Here is a 15,780-nt window from a genome sequence, read left to right on the forward strand (position 1 = left end):
CTAAGTACAGTCAGTCTGTATGGCTAATTACCCTTCTTATTAAGCCTGAAAACTATTCAACATTTACAGCTTGGATTTATTATAATTCATTATATAACTGGTTAATCTATTATTTTCCATAACTGTAGCTACAACTTCCAACATCCACAATGCAAAAGGAAATGTGACTACACTTCACTGTGGCCCAAAGGTTGATTATGAATCATTTATTTCAACGTATAAGTTTGTATTTATTGCTTCATGCTCACTTGAGTCACCGGAGTTCCTAGAAAACAGCATTTCGGGGAAAGCAATAACGTCTTTAAGTGTCCTTTAGCCTGGAGCTGAGTCAGTTTGATACGTACCGGTGGAGTTGGAGGAGGAGTGGGAGATTTCGGGGCTGCTGTCGCTGTTAGTGTTGGGCTGAGTGTTGGGGTGGACCTGAATGGCCTGGAGCTGCTGTGGCACTCCTGCTCCTGAACACAAGGGGGCGACATTCGGGATACAATAAGTGAAAGAACAGAAATACACAAGGACAAAGGCACAAACAGAGGAAGGGGGACTGTGACAGGGTGAGGTTAGTTGTAGAAGGCGGCACTTAGCATCAATCATGAGTAATTATTGATATAAATACAGCTCTGAAATTGTAAAATAAAAGATTGCAGATTTTCACAGGCCTACAGGTGGGACATATATCAAAAATAATTGATATAATATGTCTTTTATTTTTTTGGAGTTATGCAAAATGAAAATATCAAGTATAAGACTACTAAAAATAACCTCAAACTCATACATATGTCTAATGCAAACTTAAAACTTATTTTAGCACTCACTTTTTTGGTTAATTTCATGATTTATTCACATTTTGTGCTAGACTTAAATCCCAGCCAAGACCTTATCAAACACATTTTAGCCCATTTCTTATGGATGGATTGTAAATACACAATACAATAAGTTATTTTACAGTTTACTTTGAACTTAAAGATGGTCTAATCTTCTGAATTTCATTGTGACGTCACAGTGGAGCACAACAGGGGCTCCTTGGGATATTTTTAGATCAATAAGGGGTCCCTGGCCTCAAAAAGTCAAATCAAACAGCCAGACCGGGACATCAGATCGTCTGTTTGTAAAGCAAATAAATCAATAGCGTCGGCATCAGTCTCTCAATCTCTAATGTTTTTTTAATGCTTTTTTTGTCCACGTTGGATGGATTTGTTCAGTCGAAAGTGCACCTGCTATGACAAAAATGACTTGTTGTTGCCTCTTATTTTCCTCAGAGCTGTATTAGGGAGCACTGGCAGAGTGGTTAGCCTGTAGCATTAGCGTGAGCAGTGACAGCCGTGGTTAGCGTGAGCAGCGTGTTTCACCTGTGAGGGAGACAGCGGCGGGGAAGCGGAAGACGGCCTGCTGCCCCTGCGCTGATGCTGGGGCGGCCCCGTGCTGCCCCTGAAGAGCCAGAGAGTGAGACTGCAACTGACTGAGGGGGATGGTGGGGGTGCCAGGGGGGAGAGGGGTGCCCGCTGCACACAGGCACAAAGCCAAGAGAGGGCGAGGGGGAGGAGAGAGGAGAGGAGAGAGGAGAGGGAGGAGAGAGGTGTTGAGCAGAGTGGAAATTTATACTGGTGCTTTGAATCAAGAAGCGGGGTATTCCATAAAGTAACATAAGAAGGAATGTGTTTTCATTTCATCTCAATTGTGCTTTATATTTTGGTGAACTGTGGGGAAATAGAGAGTTAAAAATCTTAAATCAGCCACAGTAACTTTTTGGCCAACTTTTGCAACTTTTTAGCCAAAAAATAGATTTAAGAAGCATGCTTTTTCTCCATTTTGGTTGTTTATGGCACTCAAAAGTTAGAAAAACATGCGTCCTTACTGTGAGAGGTCTTGCTCCTCCACAAACCTGACTCTTATTTGGCCACATGGAAATCTTGTTTATCTATAATCTTCCAAAGTATGTCATAAAACTGAATTTCCATGGAGAATGTTCTGAAGTATGGTTTTAACTTTCTATTTCCGTGTAATCATGCAGGTGCCACCTTCTGAAAGTTACATACTGTACCTTTAGGCAATTTAGGAAATGTGTTTAATGAAATTACGTTATTATACCAATAAGGTCAAAACAAAACAAAATATAGAGCAAGGAAGGAGATTTAAAAACCTTACAGTAAAGTCAATGTGCTGCTACTTTGATGGAATACCTTCACTCTCAGAATTCAATCATCTCAAGATTATAAATAAATTTGTATATAGATCAGACAGAATTTACTAATTTTGCAAAGCGAAATGACATTTTAGAAACATGCAGTCAATAACAATATAAAAATAAGGCTGACCAAATCCTAAAAATAATTAAAATAAATACCAAAACACCAAAAGAATGAAACAAAATTAAAAAAAACTGTAAAGCACTGAGAAGCAACCCTCGGACCAAACCTGGACGAATGCAGAACTATTCCAGATAATCATGCTCAAATCCTTTACTGCACCTTATGTTTTAAATCTTTATAAATTCTGAATATTGGTGCTAGTATGTGTGATGAAACATGTTATTGCAGTCACGATTCCCTGTGATCCAAAACAAGTATTATTTGACAGGTTTGATCTCTGTGAGACTTTTGGATCTAAATATATGGACCTGAAATCCGCCGAAGTCTGTTGTGGTGGAGAGTGACGCGTTTGATGCGTCTGTTGCTTCGTGAAAATATCTTGGGCATAATGTTGTCTGAATGAGTCACAGCTTCTATGGAAAAATCATCTACATCGTAATAAGGAAAATCTTGGACTGACAGTGCAGTGTTGCTGTGCATTTTCGAGTATCACAAAGCATCTGCAGTCACGCCTCAAAAATCAGACTCATACCTCGAAATATTGTTATGTATTGAAATATTAAAACAGCAAAACTTCTTTATTTTTTTATTCTACAATCTGCAAATAATCTTCAGAAAGTTGGTTTCAAATTTCACCCGTGTAGTCCCAGTGTGTCGTTGAATGTGATTGGATTTCTGGTGGCGCTCGGTGGAGAAGCTGTAAGTGCAGAACGGCAGCCGCAGCGATTGTCATTTTTTCTCAAATACAAGAAAGAACACTGTCTTTTAAAACTCAGAATTACTTTACAGAGAAACCAAGTATAATTTCATACATTTACTTTTTTCCCAAATTTCTATGAATAAAAAATAGACGGATATAAACAGAAAGAAAGGTAAAAGTAAAAAGCAGGGAGTTTATGTTGGCACAGATAATTTTCATCTGAATAATTTAATCTCAGATAATTTGTTGATTATAATGTATCGTACTGCCAATATTTAATGTATATATTAGCTCTTTAAGTAGTAATTTTTGCTTTGTATAGTTACATTTAAATGTTTAATATCAGCAAAACATTTATTGCCATCGTCAGCGAATAAAAGTGTGATTTTGTGACGTCAATGCTTAGAACAACTTGCTTACCGTTTGTTGTGACTGTCATTTTTCGACTGTGGGGGCAGCGAATTACGTGGGCGGTCTGCTTTATTAATGGAAAACACTGAGAGGAAAATAAGTTGCTGAGTTCGATCTTGAAACTGAATAAATTTGAAGCTCCGCCCCCACATTTGGTCACATGTTTTGCAGACAGTTGCCGTGGTCAATGGACGGGCCCTTTCAAGCTGTCGACTGCTCAGGCTTTAGTCATTCATGGAGGGGGGAGGGAGAGGAGAAGAGAGGGGGGAGAGTGGAAGAAGGGGGAGAGAAGGAGGGTATAGGAAGGGAGAGAGAGGGCAAAAGGAAGGGAGAGGGAGAGTGTGAAAGAGAGGGGAGAGAGATGGACAGAGGGGAAAGAGAGATGGCAAGGGGAAGGGGTGAGAGCAGGAGATAGAGGGGGGTGTTGTTCCACCTGGCATCGCAGTTATGTGGCAGACAGGTGGTGCAGAGGAGAGCCACAGAGCCACAGTCATGAAGAGGAGGAGGAGGAGGAAGTGTCCGTGAGCTGCCATTCACACTCACGTCTTAAAAGTCCCTATACCCACATTTTTCCCATGTATTAAACCAAAATATGTCTCTTTTCTTCAGATATATTGTATAAGCAGCTCTTGAGGTTACAATAAGTCAGGCGTGAACTGTCCGCACCTAATTAGAAAGCGATTAATTGTCCAATAATCAGAAAAATATCAAACTTTTACTTTTACCGGGATGTACAAAACTCTGCACTGGTCTCTTAAGAGTTGTGAAAAACGCTTATAAATACTGGTGAATAATTAGTACATTCAGAACGCATAAGAGGAATAATTTTGGACCACTGTGAACGGTTTAAAAAGAATGTGTTACTTTTTTTTTTTATTAAAGACAGTAAAAATCAGCTACTGAGCCTTGAAATGGGTTTAATGTGGTGGTTAAGGTGGTTATGGGGCTGAATAATTCACCTAAATCAAAACGAAAGTACAATTGGAATTTGAGTGGTCGTATTGTCAAATGTAGTAGAAAAAAATCTATTCACGGTGTTACCTGCTAGATTTGTAGTTCTGTAAAGCTGCTATTTATGTTACTGGTCTCTCAGATGTCACTTGTACAAAATGTGTAAAAAAAAAAAGTTCCAAAAAGAGTGCTTCCTGGACGTCCAGAGGATAATACGCAGTAGATAGAACACAGTGGTGCTCTTTGAGGAAGGGATGTCAATTTAAAGATGCAAAAAACCCATGGCACTCACTGGTTAAAATAAAATGCCTTTATTAATTTAGGACATGTCGTAATGGATAACTTACAAAGTCCCGACGCGTTTCAGCTTTCCTCGTTTGTAAAAAATGTGTATTGAATTTTAAAATATTAGCAATCATAATACAGTGTACACTCTCGATTCATATTTGTAGAGCCCAAAAATCTAAACACAAGACAGTCTAAAATCATGTGTCCTCCATGAATGTGAGACTGTATGTGTGATATTTCAAAACAGTGTGAACCAGAACTACTACTAAACTGCGACTGAATGTCCATGTGAGATTTAAAACGTGAAGTGGACATACTGAATCACAGATAACAACTGACACAACTGTAGTCATGCATCAAAGGTTTGTTTACAATCAACTCATTTACTTTGGCACAGCAAATGTAACACTCCAGGTCAGATATTACAGCTACTGTGAGCAGGAGAGCTACAGTATTTCAGAGGTCGACTGTGGAGTTGCATCAGTTATTCAGCAAGTCAAAATAACTTCTTTACAAGCAGGATATACTGTATATGATGTGTAGTATTTGTTTTATTTGAGAGGTTAACACACAGACTATGAACGTGATGAAGGAAAGCGCCAAAATATGATCAAGTCTGGATCAAGAAGAATCATAATCATACAACTGTGAATTGCATTTCTTAAATTCACATCTCTGAACATTTAAACATGTACGAGGTAACTTTTCTGAACAGGTGTCTGCCTTTTACTCATTTATGTGTCTGCTTAGTCTGGAATGTTCCACAGTATGGCATTAAACATGTCTGTCAAGCTTTAGTTCATTACTGTTTTCATTGCTAAACGGCACTTTACAAGCTCCTTACTATACATTTCACTCTTAATATTTTTATAAACATCACTATTTTTTCCAAATATTTTTTCCAGTCCATAATTTCTGTAGACAACCGTCTTTGTTTTATGTGTAGTTAACTTCATCGTAATCTTAATGTCAGTATTTTTATCCACACATTTTTCAGTAACAGTAATGCCAACAACTGGTTTGCCAACCGTGCACTTCCTGATAAGACAATAAAAAGCTTCATAATTAGATGCAAACTGCACACAGTGGACTTATATATGGTATACAAGTAGCTCTTTAGGTAAAAAAAAAAATCTGTACTTGGGGAGCACAAATTTTGCTTAAATACAGTCTCCAGTCAATAGAATATCATGAAAAAGTTCAATATTTTCTGTCACTTATTTCGAAAGGTCAAATCCGTATATTATATAGATACAGAGTAAAACTGTCAAGCCATTATTTCTTGAAGTTTTGATAATTATGGTTTAGATATAATGAAAACACAAAGTTCTGTGTCTTAGAAAATGAGAATATTACATAAGATTTTTAAAAAAGTTATTTTAAACAGAAATGTTTCAATGAATGAATGCGGTGTGGCATGGAGGCAATCACCTTGTAGCACTGCTCAGGTGCAATAGAAACCCAGGTTGCTTTGACAGCAGCCTTCAGCTTCAGATCATCTGTATTGTTGGCTCTGGTGTCTCATCTTCCTCTTCCTGAAAACTCACCTGACCTGAACCCCAAAGAGAATCTCGGGGGTTCAGGTCAGGTGAATCTGCAGGCCAATCTCTGCTTGTGTGGACATGTGCCAAGTCCTGCTGGAAAATGAAATCAGTATCTCCATAAGGCTTGCCATCAGAAGGAAGAGTGAAGTCTCTAAAAGGGAACTGCGAGAATGTTCTGGTAGAAGGCTGCATTGACTGTGGATGTTAGAAAACAGTCTACCAACACCGGCAGATGACCCAGCAGCCCAAATCACCACTGACTGTTCGATCGTCACACTAAACATCAAGCAACGTGGGTTTGGTGCCTCTTCGTCCTTCCTCCAGACTCTGGGACCTTGATTTCCAAAAGATATGCAAAATGTCTTGAAAAGAGACTTTGGACCACAGAGCAATAGTCCAGCTCTTTTTCTCCACAGACCAGGTAAGACGCTTCTGACATCGTCTCATGTCCCATACAGACCCACAAATTCTTGAATGGACTTTGCTTGAGAATCCTCTCAAGGCTGCTGCACCTTTTCATACCTTATTTTTTTCTTCCACTCAGGTTTTTATGAATATGCTTGGATACAGCACTCTGAACAACCAGCTTCTTTAGCAGTGACCTTTTGTGGATTTCTTTTTGTGGAGGTGTGAGTGACGGTCTTCTGGACATCAGTCGAGTCAGCAGCCTTCCCCATGTTTTTGTAACCCACTGACCCAAACTGAGAGACCATTTAAAGGCTCAGGAAACCTTTGCAAGCTTTTGAGCTGATTCAGGTATAACACCGTAACTTTCAAATATTGTTTTTTTTTTCCACAATATTCACATTTCACAGAATTTTGGGTTTTCATTTTCTGTAAGCATATTCATAAAAATCTGACTTGACTTTCTGAAATAGGCGGAAAAATACTGAACTTTTACATAATACTCTAATAATTGGAGACTGTAGACTGTAAATAGGGAAAACTTTGGTACAAGGCTTTTATTTCATTACATTAATTAAGACACTTTCCTATTCATACAAACAGCCTCTGCTAACAACAAGCTAAGCCAATTAAGTCAGCATTTCATGGAGGATAGTTCGTATCACTACCCCTTAAAAGTCCCCGGTGCGGTGGACCATTTCACTAAAGCTCCCCTTAACGAATGGGTCATGTCTGGTTCAGGCCCAGTGTCTGCTTAAAGAACAACTCTATTATAATTCTCGTCCAAGTCGTTGAATATTCATGACTAATTACAGCCTGTATTGTTGTGGCCTCCCTGCCCTGCCCTATTGTGTCCATCTCACCTAATTATTCCTGCCCCCCAAATGACAATCAAAGCCAGCACTGCCAATAGACTTCCTGGATACGCACAAGAGAAAGTGAAGGAGCTGTTGTATGACGTAAATAGTGTGATAAGAGAAAGGACAGTGGATGTAAGATGGTGGATACAGGGTCAAAGCGAGATGCCATTCAAATTATAATGAGTTCATAACCAATGCTGTGGAGTAACAAAACATGAAGCTCTGGGTGAAGTGTGTGATTGTAAAGAAGAGCTTACATCAAGATGTAAAATAACACTTCAGAAATGGCAATGCACAGTTTGTTTTTCACTGATAAATTAGTTTTATAATAATTCATATTTTAGTGACGTAAGAATTTTAAATGAAGTTAATTGGATACAGTTTCAGAAGCTTCATGTTATATTCATCAATATCTACTAACTTTTCTGGTATGGTATTACCCTCTCAAAGTTGTATTTGCAGTGATTTGTGCGTGGTTGAATAATCTTTAATCACTAATTTTCAAGACGCCTTATCAACACCCACTTTTTCACCACCATTGGCTCATGTCCATTGCTACTTTGTTCTCCAATCGAACATCGAGGAGTCATTTTGGTACAAGCGCAATCAGAGACAGCAACCTGGTCCCCCATGAGGCATAGGTGGATGCAGTTCATCACCAAGGAAGCCAGCTTATGAGGAGCCCAGCCCATACCACTGTTGTATGTGTGCCAACTGGTGTGAGGATTGGGTGAATATTTTAGCCCGCAGATGGTTCAGAAATTGCAGAAATTGCCTATCCTTTATAATGGTGTGACCTTTCAATTGACCCGTGTGACCTCAAATGACCTCGGATTGTCACCAAACTTTTTGAGGCATCGGGCACGGGGGATGACCCACATACCAAATTTGGTGACAATTGGTCCATTATCGGAATTATCGCGGGTGGACAGACACACAAAGACACACAGACACACAGACACACAGACACACAGACACACAGACACACAGACACACAGACACACAGACACACAGACACACAGGGTGAATACAAAACCTGGTCAACTCTTCGGAGACCAGGTAAAAAATCTGCTATTCGCTGGTTTGATCTGCAGGAGTTGCAGACTTTTTGCTGTGATGAACTGTGACACCAGCTCCCATTTGGCATTGCGGTTTTCTATGGTGAAAGTCAGTGGACTTGTTCCTCTTATTAAGTCATTTTAGATGAATACTGCACTAGATGAATTGCGCAAATTATACCAATGATTCACGAGTATCATAAATTATAACTACACAACAGGCTCAAGCAGAGTCTGCTCTTTAACAATAGAGTATTACCGTGAGTTACTTTTCATATATAATGTTCATTTTTTTTTTTTTTTTTTTTTTTTTTTTTTTTACAGGAAGAAAACATTGTTGTTCATTGTATTAAAAGGCATATAATAGTTACTATAGTGATCAAAAGTTTAAACATTAAGTGAAAGCAGTGACACTAATGTATTCTCCACAAAGTGTGTGTTAGTTATTCAAATAAACAATATGAACCATCAACAAAATATATGAGAAACACTGAATATGAAGTTATAGAGGTGTCTAATTCTATTTTTAAGTGAAACGTTGTAGCTGTGTTTTGTAAGTTTAAGTATTCAATATGTCCAGGTGGAGCAGTTGCTGTAGTTAAGAATAAACATATCACAAAAAACAGAGTGTATATGGTTAGCTAAACCAATTTACCAAAGCAACAGGGACATAACACTGTTCCTTTGTGGAATACAAACTAAAAACAAAAATGACTGCAAATTAGCCCAGAATTAAAAAATCATAAAGATAATTCCCAACTCCAGTGCAGTACATTATCATACAGAGTGACCTACCGGGCATGAAGGTGAACCCTCCAGGCAGCTGCATGACGCCGGCAGACGGCCCCGCGGCTTTCAGCACTGTCCCGTTGGCACTAATGTTGCTGTTGGCAGACACGGGGGCCAGGTAGTTGGTGATGGGGTACCCGCTGCTCACCTGCATCGTGGTGGAGGTGGTTGGGACTGTAGCCTGGGTGCTGCTGACCGACCCGGGCAGGTTGGCGACGGTGAACGTGGGCTTTAGAGTGTCCTGGAAGAGACAAGACGACACAGATTTGTAAATGTTGAAGAATAATAAGTGAAAAAGCAAACAGAATTCACCACAGTTTTCTAAGAGCCACATCACAATTCCAATTTTATTAAAATTCTTGAAGTTATCTGCTGTTTCTGAAAGTTCACTCCTCACTGTGACTGGTTAAATCCACTCAGAGCAGGATGGAGGCTGACCAACAGGAGGAATGGGTTGTAGAAAGTGTGGAAATCAGGGAATCACAATATGGAGACCAAAATAGCAGATTGCCTCAAGGATGAGATCACGATTCAGCTTTTATTACTATATTGTTCAACCCTATTTGGAGATATGCAAGATAAGAATACTGAGCATGCTGTCAGAAATAAAACTATTAAAAATTTCCAGTTAGAGTTGTGCAGTTGTGTTAGAAACCTTTGTCCAGTTGACAGCAATGATGGGTTTTTTTTGCTATGGATCCTACCTGGACGACTGAGGGATTACACAGACATTTCAATAGATCATTTTCTAATAGTTAATGTTTAGCTGGGTGGTTTGGAGCAGAGTTCAGGGATTCGAGTTAAGAAAAAAAAAAGAAAAGAGATTGCATTAGTTACAGTAAATGTCAGCCGGATCAAGAAAGCTATTCCAGGGTTGAATTCATCCAATTCTAGTGAACGTGTATTTAGTTAAAAAACACAGTGAAGCACTTCCTGTATTAAAACATAACATGACAAGGTGGAACAGAATGTTTTCAGTTTGAGAGAAGAGCCCAGTGTTAAACATGTGAAACAAAACATAACTTCAGGTATGTTTTTACTGAGGAAACATTATTATCGATCAGGAAGTAAGTGCACTTGCGAGAAAACCTGCCCATTTGATTTGAAATATCATGGCTTATGTGGGATAACTGAGCTAAACAGCGACAAAAATAAGTGAAACAAAAGGAAAGGACATTGTGGAGATGCTGAGAGCTGGAGCAGGATGTGTTTGTGAGTGGGCTGAGCGGAGAGCAGAGGTGGGCGTCAGCAGTGCATCTTATACACAACACACCGTTTCATAAAAGGCACAAAAGAAAGACATTTCATTAATACAGTATGTGAAAACTGGGACATCAGGCTTTGCGATGAGAGCAGAGAGATAACCATAATAAAGTTGACCAAAAAAAGATACCTAGTTACACATTAATACAGAGAATAGAACTGACATTAGATTTTCATTTGAGCAGTTTTCAAATTAGTGCTTTTTGATCTGGGACATTTTAATTCTACGGGGTATTAAACAACACATAACATATTTAGATGATTGTGTTACCTTTTATTGAGTGCCCCCTCCTTTTGCACCTGCACTTCCCCCCTACAGAGCGCTATCAACACAATCATCAGCGTGCATCCTGTCAACAAAACTACTGCACATCGCATCAGGTTTGTCACGTTTGTCACGTTGATGTGCAGAGTTTTGTTCCACGCTATTGTACATTTATGAAGAATTATCATGTAGGAGCGATGACATAAACATGTGGGCTGAGTATCAGACAGAATAGTACGGCTAACTGTAAGAAGGGTTTGAATAGGGCCCGGGAGAGATCACTAAATTACTGAAACATGCATGGATGGCATTTAAAACCTCTTCAGGCACGTTTTTGACGAGGAAACAAAGTTATAACATGTTAGAATAATACTTAATTACATTCTGTATAAAAAAATGTGTTGGTAATTATGGAAGTATCAAAATTAAGAATGTAAGAAATTATATTCATATACTAATTGGCATAAATACTAGTAACAAAACTAGATTATATGTTATTAGGATGTTATTATTAGGTTCTTTTTACAGACCAAGAGTTTATTTTTCATCCAACCGGGACGAGGGTTTTTTTTACTCTCACACACCTGGGATACTGTCCTGAGGAAGTTGGACTGCAGATGGCGCTGTCATCCTACCTCCACCAACAGGAAGACAGCGCCAAAACCTGTTTAAATCAGCTGACCGAACACGTCACAGTAACATCACGTGACGACTATGAAAGAGCGCTAGTGAGCAGTCGAAACTGTCAGGTATGAAAACAAACTCTTGGTCTGTAAAAAGAACCTAATAACATAAAATATCAGAAAACCAAATGAATCTCATTGGACTAAAACTAGATTATATTGAAAGAAAATACACCATAGATTTGTTTGTATTGTGACGATGCTAAAGTATGTAAAAATATTCAAGCTACAAGAGGAAAATGGTGAAATAGGACAAAACAGTAAATTTTCTTCCTCAACATTATTGCTTACATTTGGGACCAATGTCAATTTGAAAACAGTCCATTAGGTTTTGTAATGAAACCTAGCGCGCACGAGAGACAAACACGGCAGGTACACCACTTCCCATTATAGTGAAAAATGTCATTTACGACTGTGTCACACGTAAATGATGGAATTACCAACTGTTGTTCAAGAAGAGGCAGTGTGCCAAACAGGAACATGAAATATGACAAAGAATAGGTCTATCACAGCATGGGCATTCATAAACAATATCACAACAGATTTAATGGGAATGGTACTAATATATCAAAGTACCGTAAACTGCAACTGAATAAACAATCAAGTGATAGTACGATCCCTTAGACCTAAAACAAGTTAACTGATAAGCTTATCTATGTGATTATTTAAAAAAGGTCCATATTACACCATTTTCTGATCTATGTTTGCGATGTGTCCTCATCACAAACAGATCCAGTGTTGTGTTTTGTTTCACTCCTACATGTTTAAACACACAAACAGAAAACACTCTGCTCCACCTTGTGATGTCATATGGTAATAGAGGAAGTGCTCCACTCAGTTTAAAAGTCCATACACCTTCACTAGAATCATTTGGATCATTTCAGCCCAGGAATCACCAATCTCTACTGAACAAAGGGAGCATTTTGATTTTAGGAGGAGATGTAGATAGATAAATAATAAAGGGTTATTCAAACATGTGTGAATGAAACAACACGACACTGGCATTATAACACGGCTTAAAGCTCACAAGTCAAATTTGTGTAATATGAGACTGTTAAATATGAGTCAACCAATTATGCAATCAAGAGAGTTCAACATAGCAGTAATTACATCGAAATAAGACAAAAAAAGCACAATTTGTGTTTTTTGATTAAATCAAATGTGCTCAATCAAGTATCACTAAACTTTTTCTGAATGATTTTTAATGCAGACAAGGCTGGCGATAATGTACACAGGAAGTAGAGTCTCTAATCTCTAATCACTAATCTGCAGCTTCACCTCAATCCTTGCGCTGCATGTGAGGAACTACTCTTGCCTTTTTACTTTTAAAGAATGCCTTAAAATGGATTAATAGCGCTGTTTTGTGGACTGGGTGTCATTATTTGCGGAGGACAAATTCTATGGATAATGTGTATAAGATGATGCAGGTTAAATGTAAAACTTCACAAGAGGTGAGTAATATCCTCTTTTTTCGCTATTTCCTGAGTTTGTATTTTGCGTCTCTGTGTCCGTCACTCCATCAGCCCCTGACGCTCTGTTTTAATGGCTGTTGCCGTAGCGTACCTGATGTTTGGTGGTTAAGATCTGACAGAGCAGCTCAGATTCACACTGACACCACACACGAGGAAGCAGCAGGTTCAAAATCGCACACGAAGACACAAAGTCGAGTCACACCTCCCTCAGGGAGAAGCAGATCGCAGCATAAATCAGACAAATTCTCCTGTAGTCTGTGGCGGCCTTTAGGCTGATTTTGACCGAGAATCTTTGATAACTTTTATTCATACAAATTGGTTCTGTCATCTTTTGAAGGATAAATAACAGTTACATAACTGCTGGATTGGCTCTCTTGTGTAATAAGTTAACTGTGAGGAAATAAGTGCCATTGTCCAGCTCTGCACTGGTATCGGTTCATATCAGGTATCAGCAGATAATTAAACTTTTTTTTTTTTTTTTTTAAACTGGATCTGTGGATCCCAAAGGTTTACACCACTGGGTGTGAGAACCAGGCATGAGTGAATAATGGCTTGTCACGCATTGAATAACATGCCATAAACCAGAGCCCTTGTTATAATGATAGTGTAAACCTTTAACCAATCAATGCTGCTGAATGATCCTCACACTTACAGTAGCTCTGACAGCCTGGGCTCTGTTGGTTTTTATATGTGACTGATTAGATGGGTGAGAGGTGGACGGTTAAAGATAAACTTCTCTGATAAGTGAAGTCAAAATGCAAACATAAAAGGAGACACATTTAAAGGGAACATTTTTATGATCTTAAGAACTGTGTTCCCCCATCATTGGCTTATTCAATCTTATTTTGCTTGATTTATTATCCAACATTTCAGACTAGAGTTTTCAGAAAATCTCTTTTCACCTACCCCTCATCTCTGCCCACAGCTCTGTATTTACTTGAAATTATAAAAAAAAAAAAAGCTACAGGCTACAGAAATATCTTGTCATGGATGGTTTGTAGGTGACATTTCGAGGAATTTTGACCTTTCAAAATACAGATATAATATTTTGTTTTGAATTGCTAATTGCTATGGTAACATGCTAAACTTTCATTACTCTGCAACCCAAGTATAGACTCTTTTCAACAGCAAAAGCAACTACATGAAAATCTGCTGCTCACACGCAGAAATGTGACTATGAACACGTGCGGGAAGACAGTTCAGGAAGTCAAAAACCACATTTTTATTAAGTCTTTTTAGATCAATTATTTGATTTACAATGAACACACAACAAAATAATGATCCATGTATGTTTACAGCGGTAGTAGTAAATAATAGTAATAGTAAATACTTAAATAATTCTTTAAATTCCTCTCCACGTTTTAATCCTGTTCCTCTAAACGGATGATTTCTGCAGTTTATTCAAAGACTGTGGCCTGGTGGTTTTACAGATGGCTGAGCAGGTGTCTTCTTATACAAGAATCTCTCCGAATGTAGAACAATGAAATTGCCACTGAAGCCTTTCGACAAGAGCACAGTTTTCAAACAGTTCAGCTCAGTGCTCACCGGTGGTCTTTGATAGTCCAAGGTCCATCACCACTTTAGTTAAACACAGACTAGACAAGGCAAAAGGGGAGGAGCGCCAGCAAAACTCCCATGGCTCTTCAACCAAAAACGAATGACAGTGACACAGAAATATGATAATCATTTGTGCATTCACTTTAGCAGATGCAAAATGTGTGTAAACACTTTAACAAACAGGAAGCTCGTGCAAATAACCAATAATATCAAACATCTTATTTTAACTTATGTTTTTGCTTAACACAAATGCTAATTTTCTCAAGTTTGTCTGATAAGGAATGTGCTATGAATTGTAGTAATTATAGAGCCAATACAACAAATGTCCTTGGAAGAGGTTTCTACAGTGAGATTAAAAAAGAAAAAAAGATTTAGACATTAACAATACTAATCCAAGAATAAACTAATCTTTAATGATGGTATTCACTGGCAAAACAACTATATTGGGATTAACTGTCCACTCTTATAATCCTGTGTGCATTTACAACTTCCGAAGCTCAAAGCTGTTGGCAAATGATGCAATAGTTTTGCTTATCTGCAAACTCACCAGGAATTTGAATTCTAGGTATTGACTGGGGCTAGTTATTTTTACTACATGAAGCCTAAGTAGGTTGAAAAGTGAAATGTTTTATTGGTTCCACATTTTTACAAGGTAGGTCAATTGAAAAAATGTATTGTGAATAGAAATGCTTCCAAAATATATCCTCGAACTTATGAGTGGGTGCATCTGAGTGGCTCTTAACAAGTGAACAACTGTTGTCCTTAACACTTGTGAGAAAGTATGTCAAGGAAGCTTGCTGTGGGGAATGGTCACGGCTCAGTGGCAGAGCTAGCACTTCTTAGCTGCAGTGGTATCAGCAGCAGACAGACCGCGAGGGGCTAGGGGACAGGGGACAGGGGACGAGGCGCGAGACCAAACAGCTGAGGGTCCGACAGCTGGACAGAAACCCGAGCAGCTAACGGACTTAACCCTTTCACGTCCAGCTGAAGAGACAAGAGGCAAAGTCAGGAGGCTATAATCACAATATGTGAAGGGGGGGGCTTCATACCGCTGCAACATAGTACAATGCATCTCCCCTGTTAAGCTTAATGTACACTGTGCAATCCCTGCCTCATTAAATAAATAAACTAAACTATCACATATAAAGAAAAAAAAACTAAAATCAGGAACAACTGAATGTGAATTGAAATGGGACTAAAGTTTGTTTTAATGTTTTTAATGAAATTT

At 38.6% G+C, this 15,780-nt stretch overlaps 1 protein-coding gene across 3 annotated transcripts in view; it reads right to left on the reverse strand.

Moving 5' to 3' along the window:
• Positions 1 to 15,780, reverse strand: part of LOC110168123 (serum response factor) — a 47,525-nt gene that overhangs the window by 4,789 nt on the left and 26,956 nt on the right. For 2 of the 3 annotated variants that reach the window (XM_055162700.1, XM_055162699.1), the window contains exons 3-5: positions 9,319 to 9,553; positions 1,347 to 1,499; positions 345 to 455 (exon numbers count right to left, since the gene is read on the reverse strand). In XM_055162700.1, coding sequence (XP_055018675.1) covers positions 345 to 455; positions 1,347 to 1,499; positions 9,319 to 9,553 — 499 coding nt within the window. The remainder of the gene's footprint in view (positions 1 to 344; positions 456 to 1,346; positions 1,500 to 9,318; positions 9,554 to 15,780) is intronic. The other variant, XM_055162701.1, reaches the window with a different exon arrangement.

The sequence above is a fragment of the Boleophthalmus pectinirostris genome, unplaced genomic scaffold, assembly GCF_026225935.1.
Source record: "Boleophthalmus pectinirostris isolate CB_2022bp ecotype Guang Dong unplaced genomic scaffold, ASM2622593v1 HiC_scaffold_5, whole genome shotgun sequence".
In the NCBI taxonomy this organism is placed as follows: Eukaryota; Metazoa; Chordata; class Actinopteri; order Gobiiformes; family Gobiidae; genus Boleophthalmus; species Boleophthalmus pectinirostris.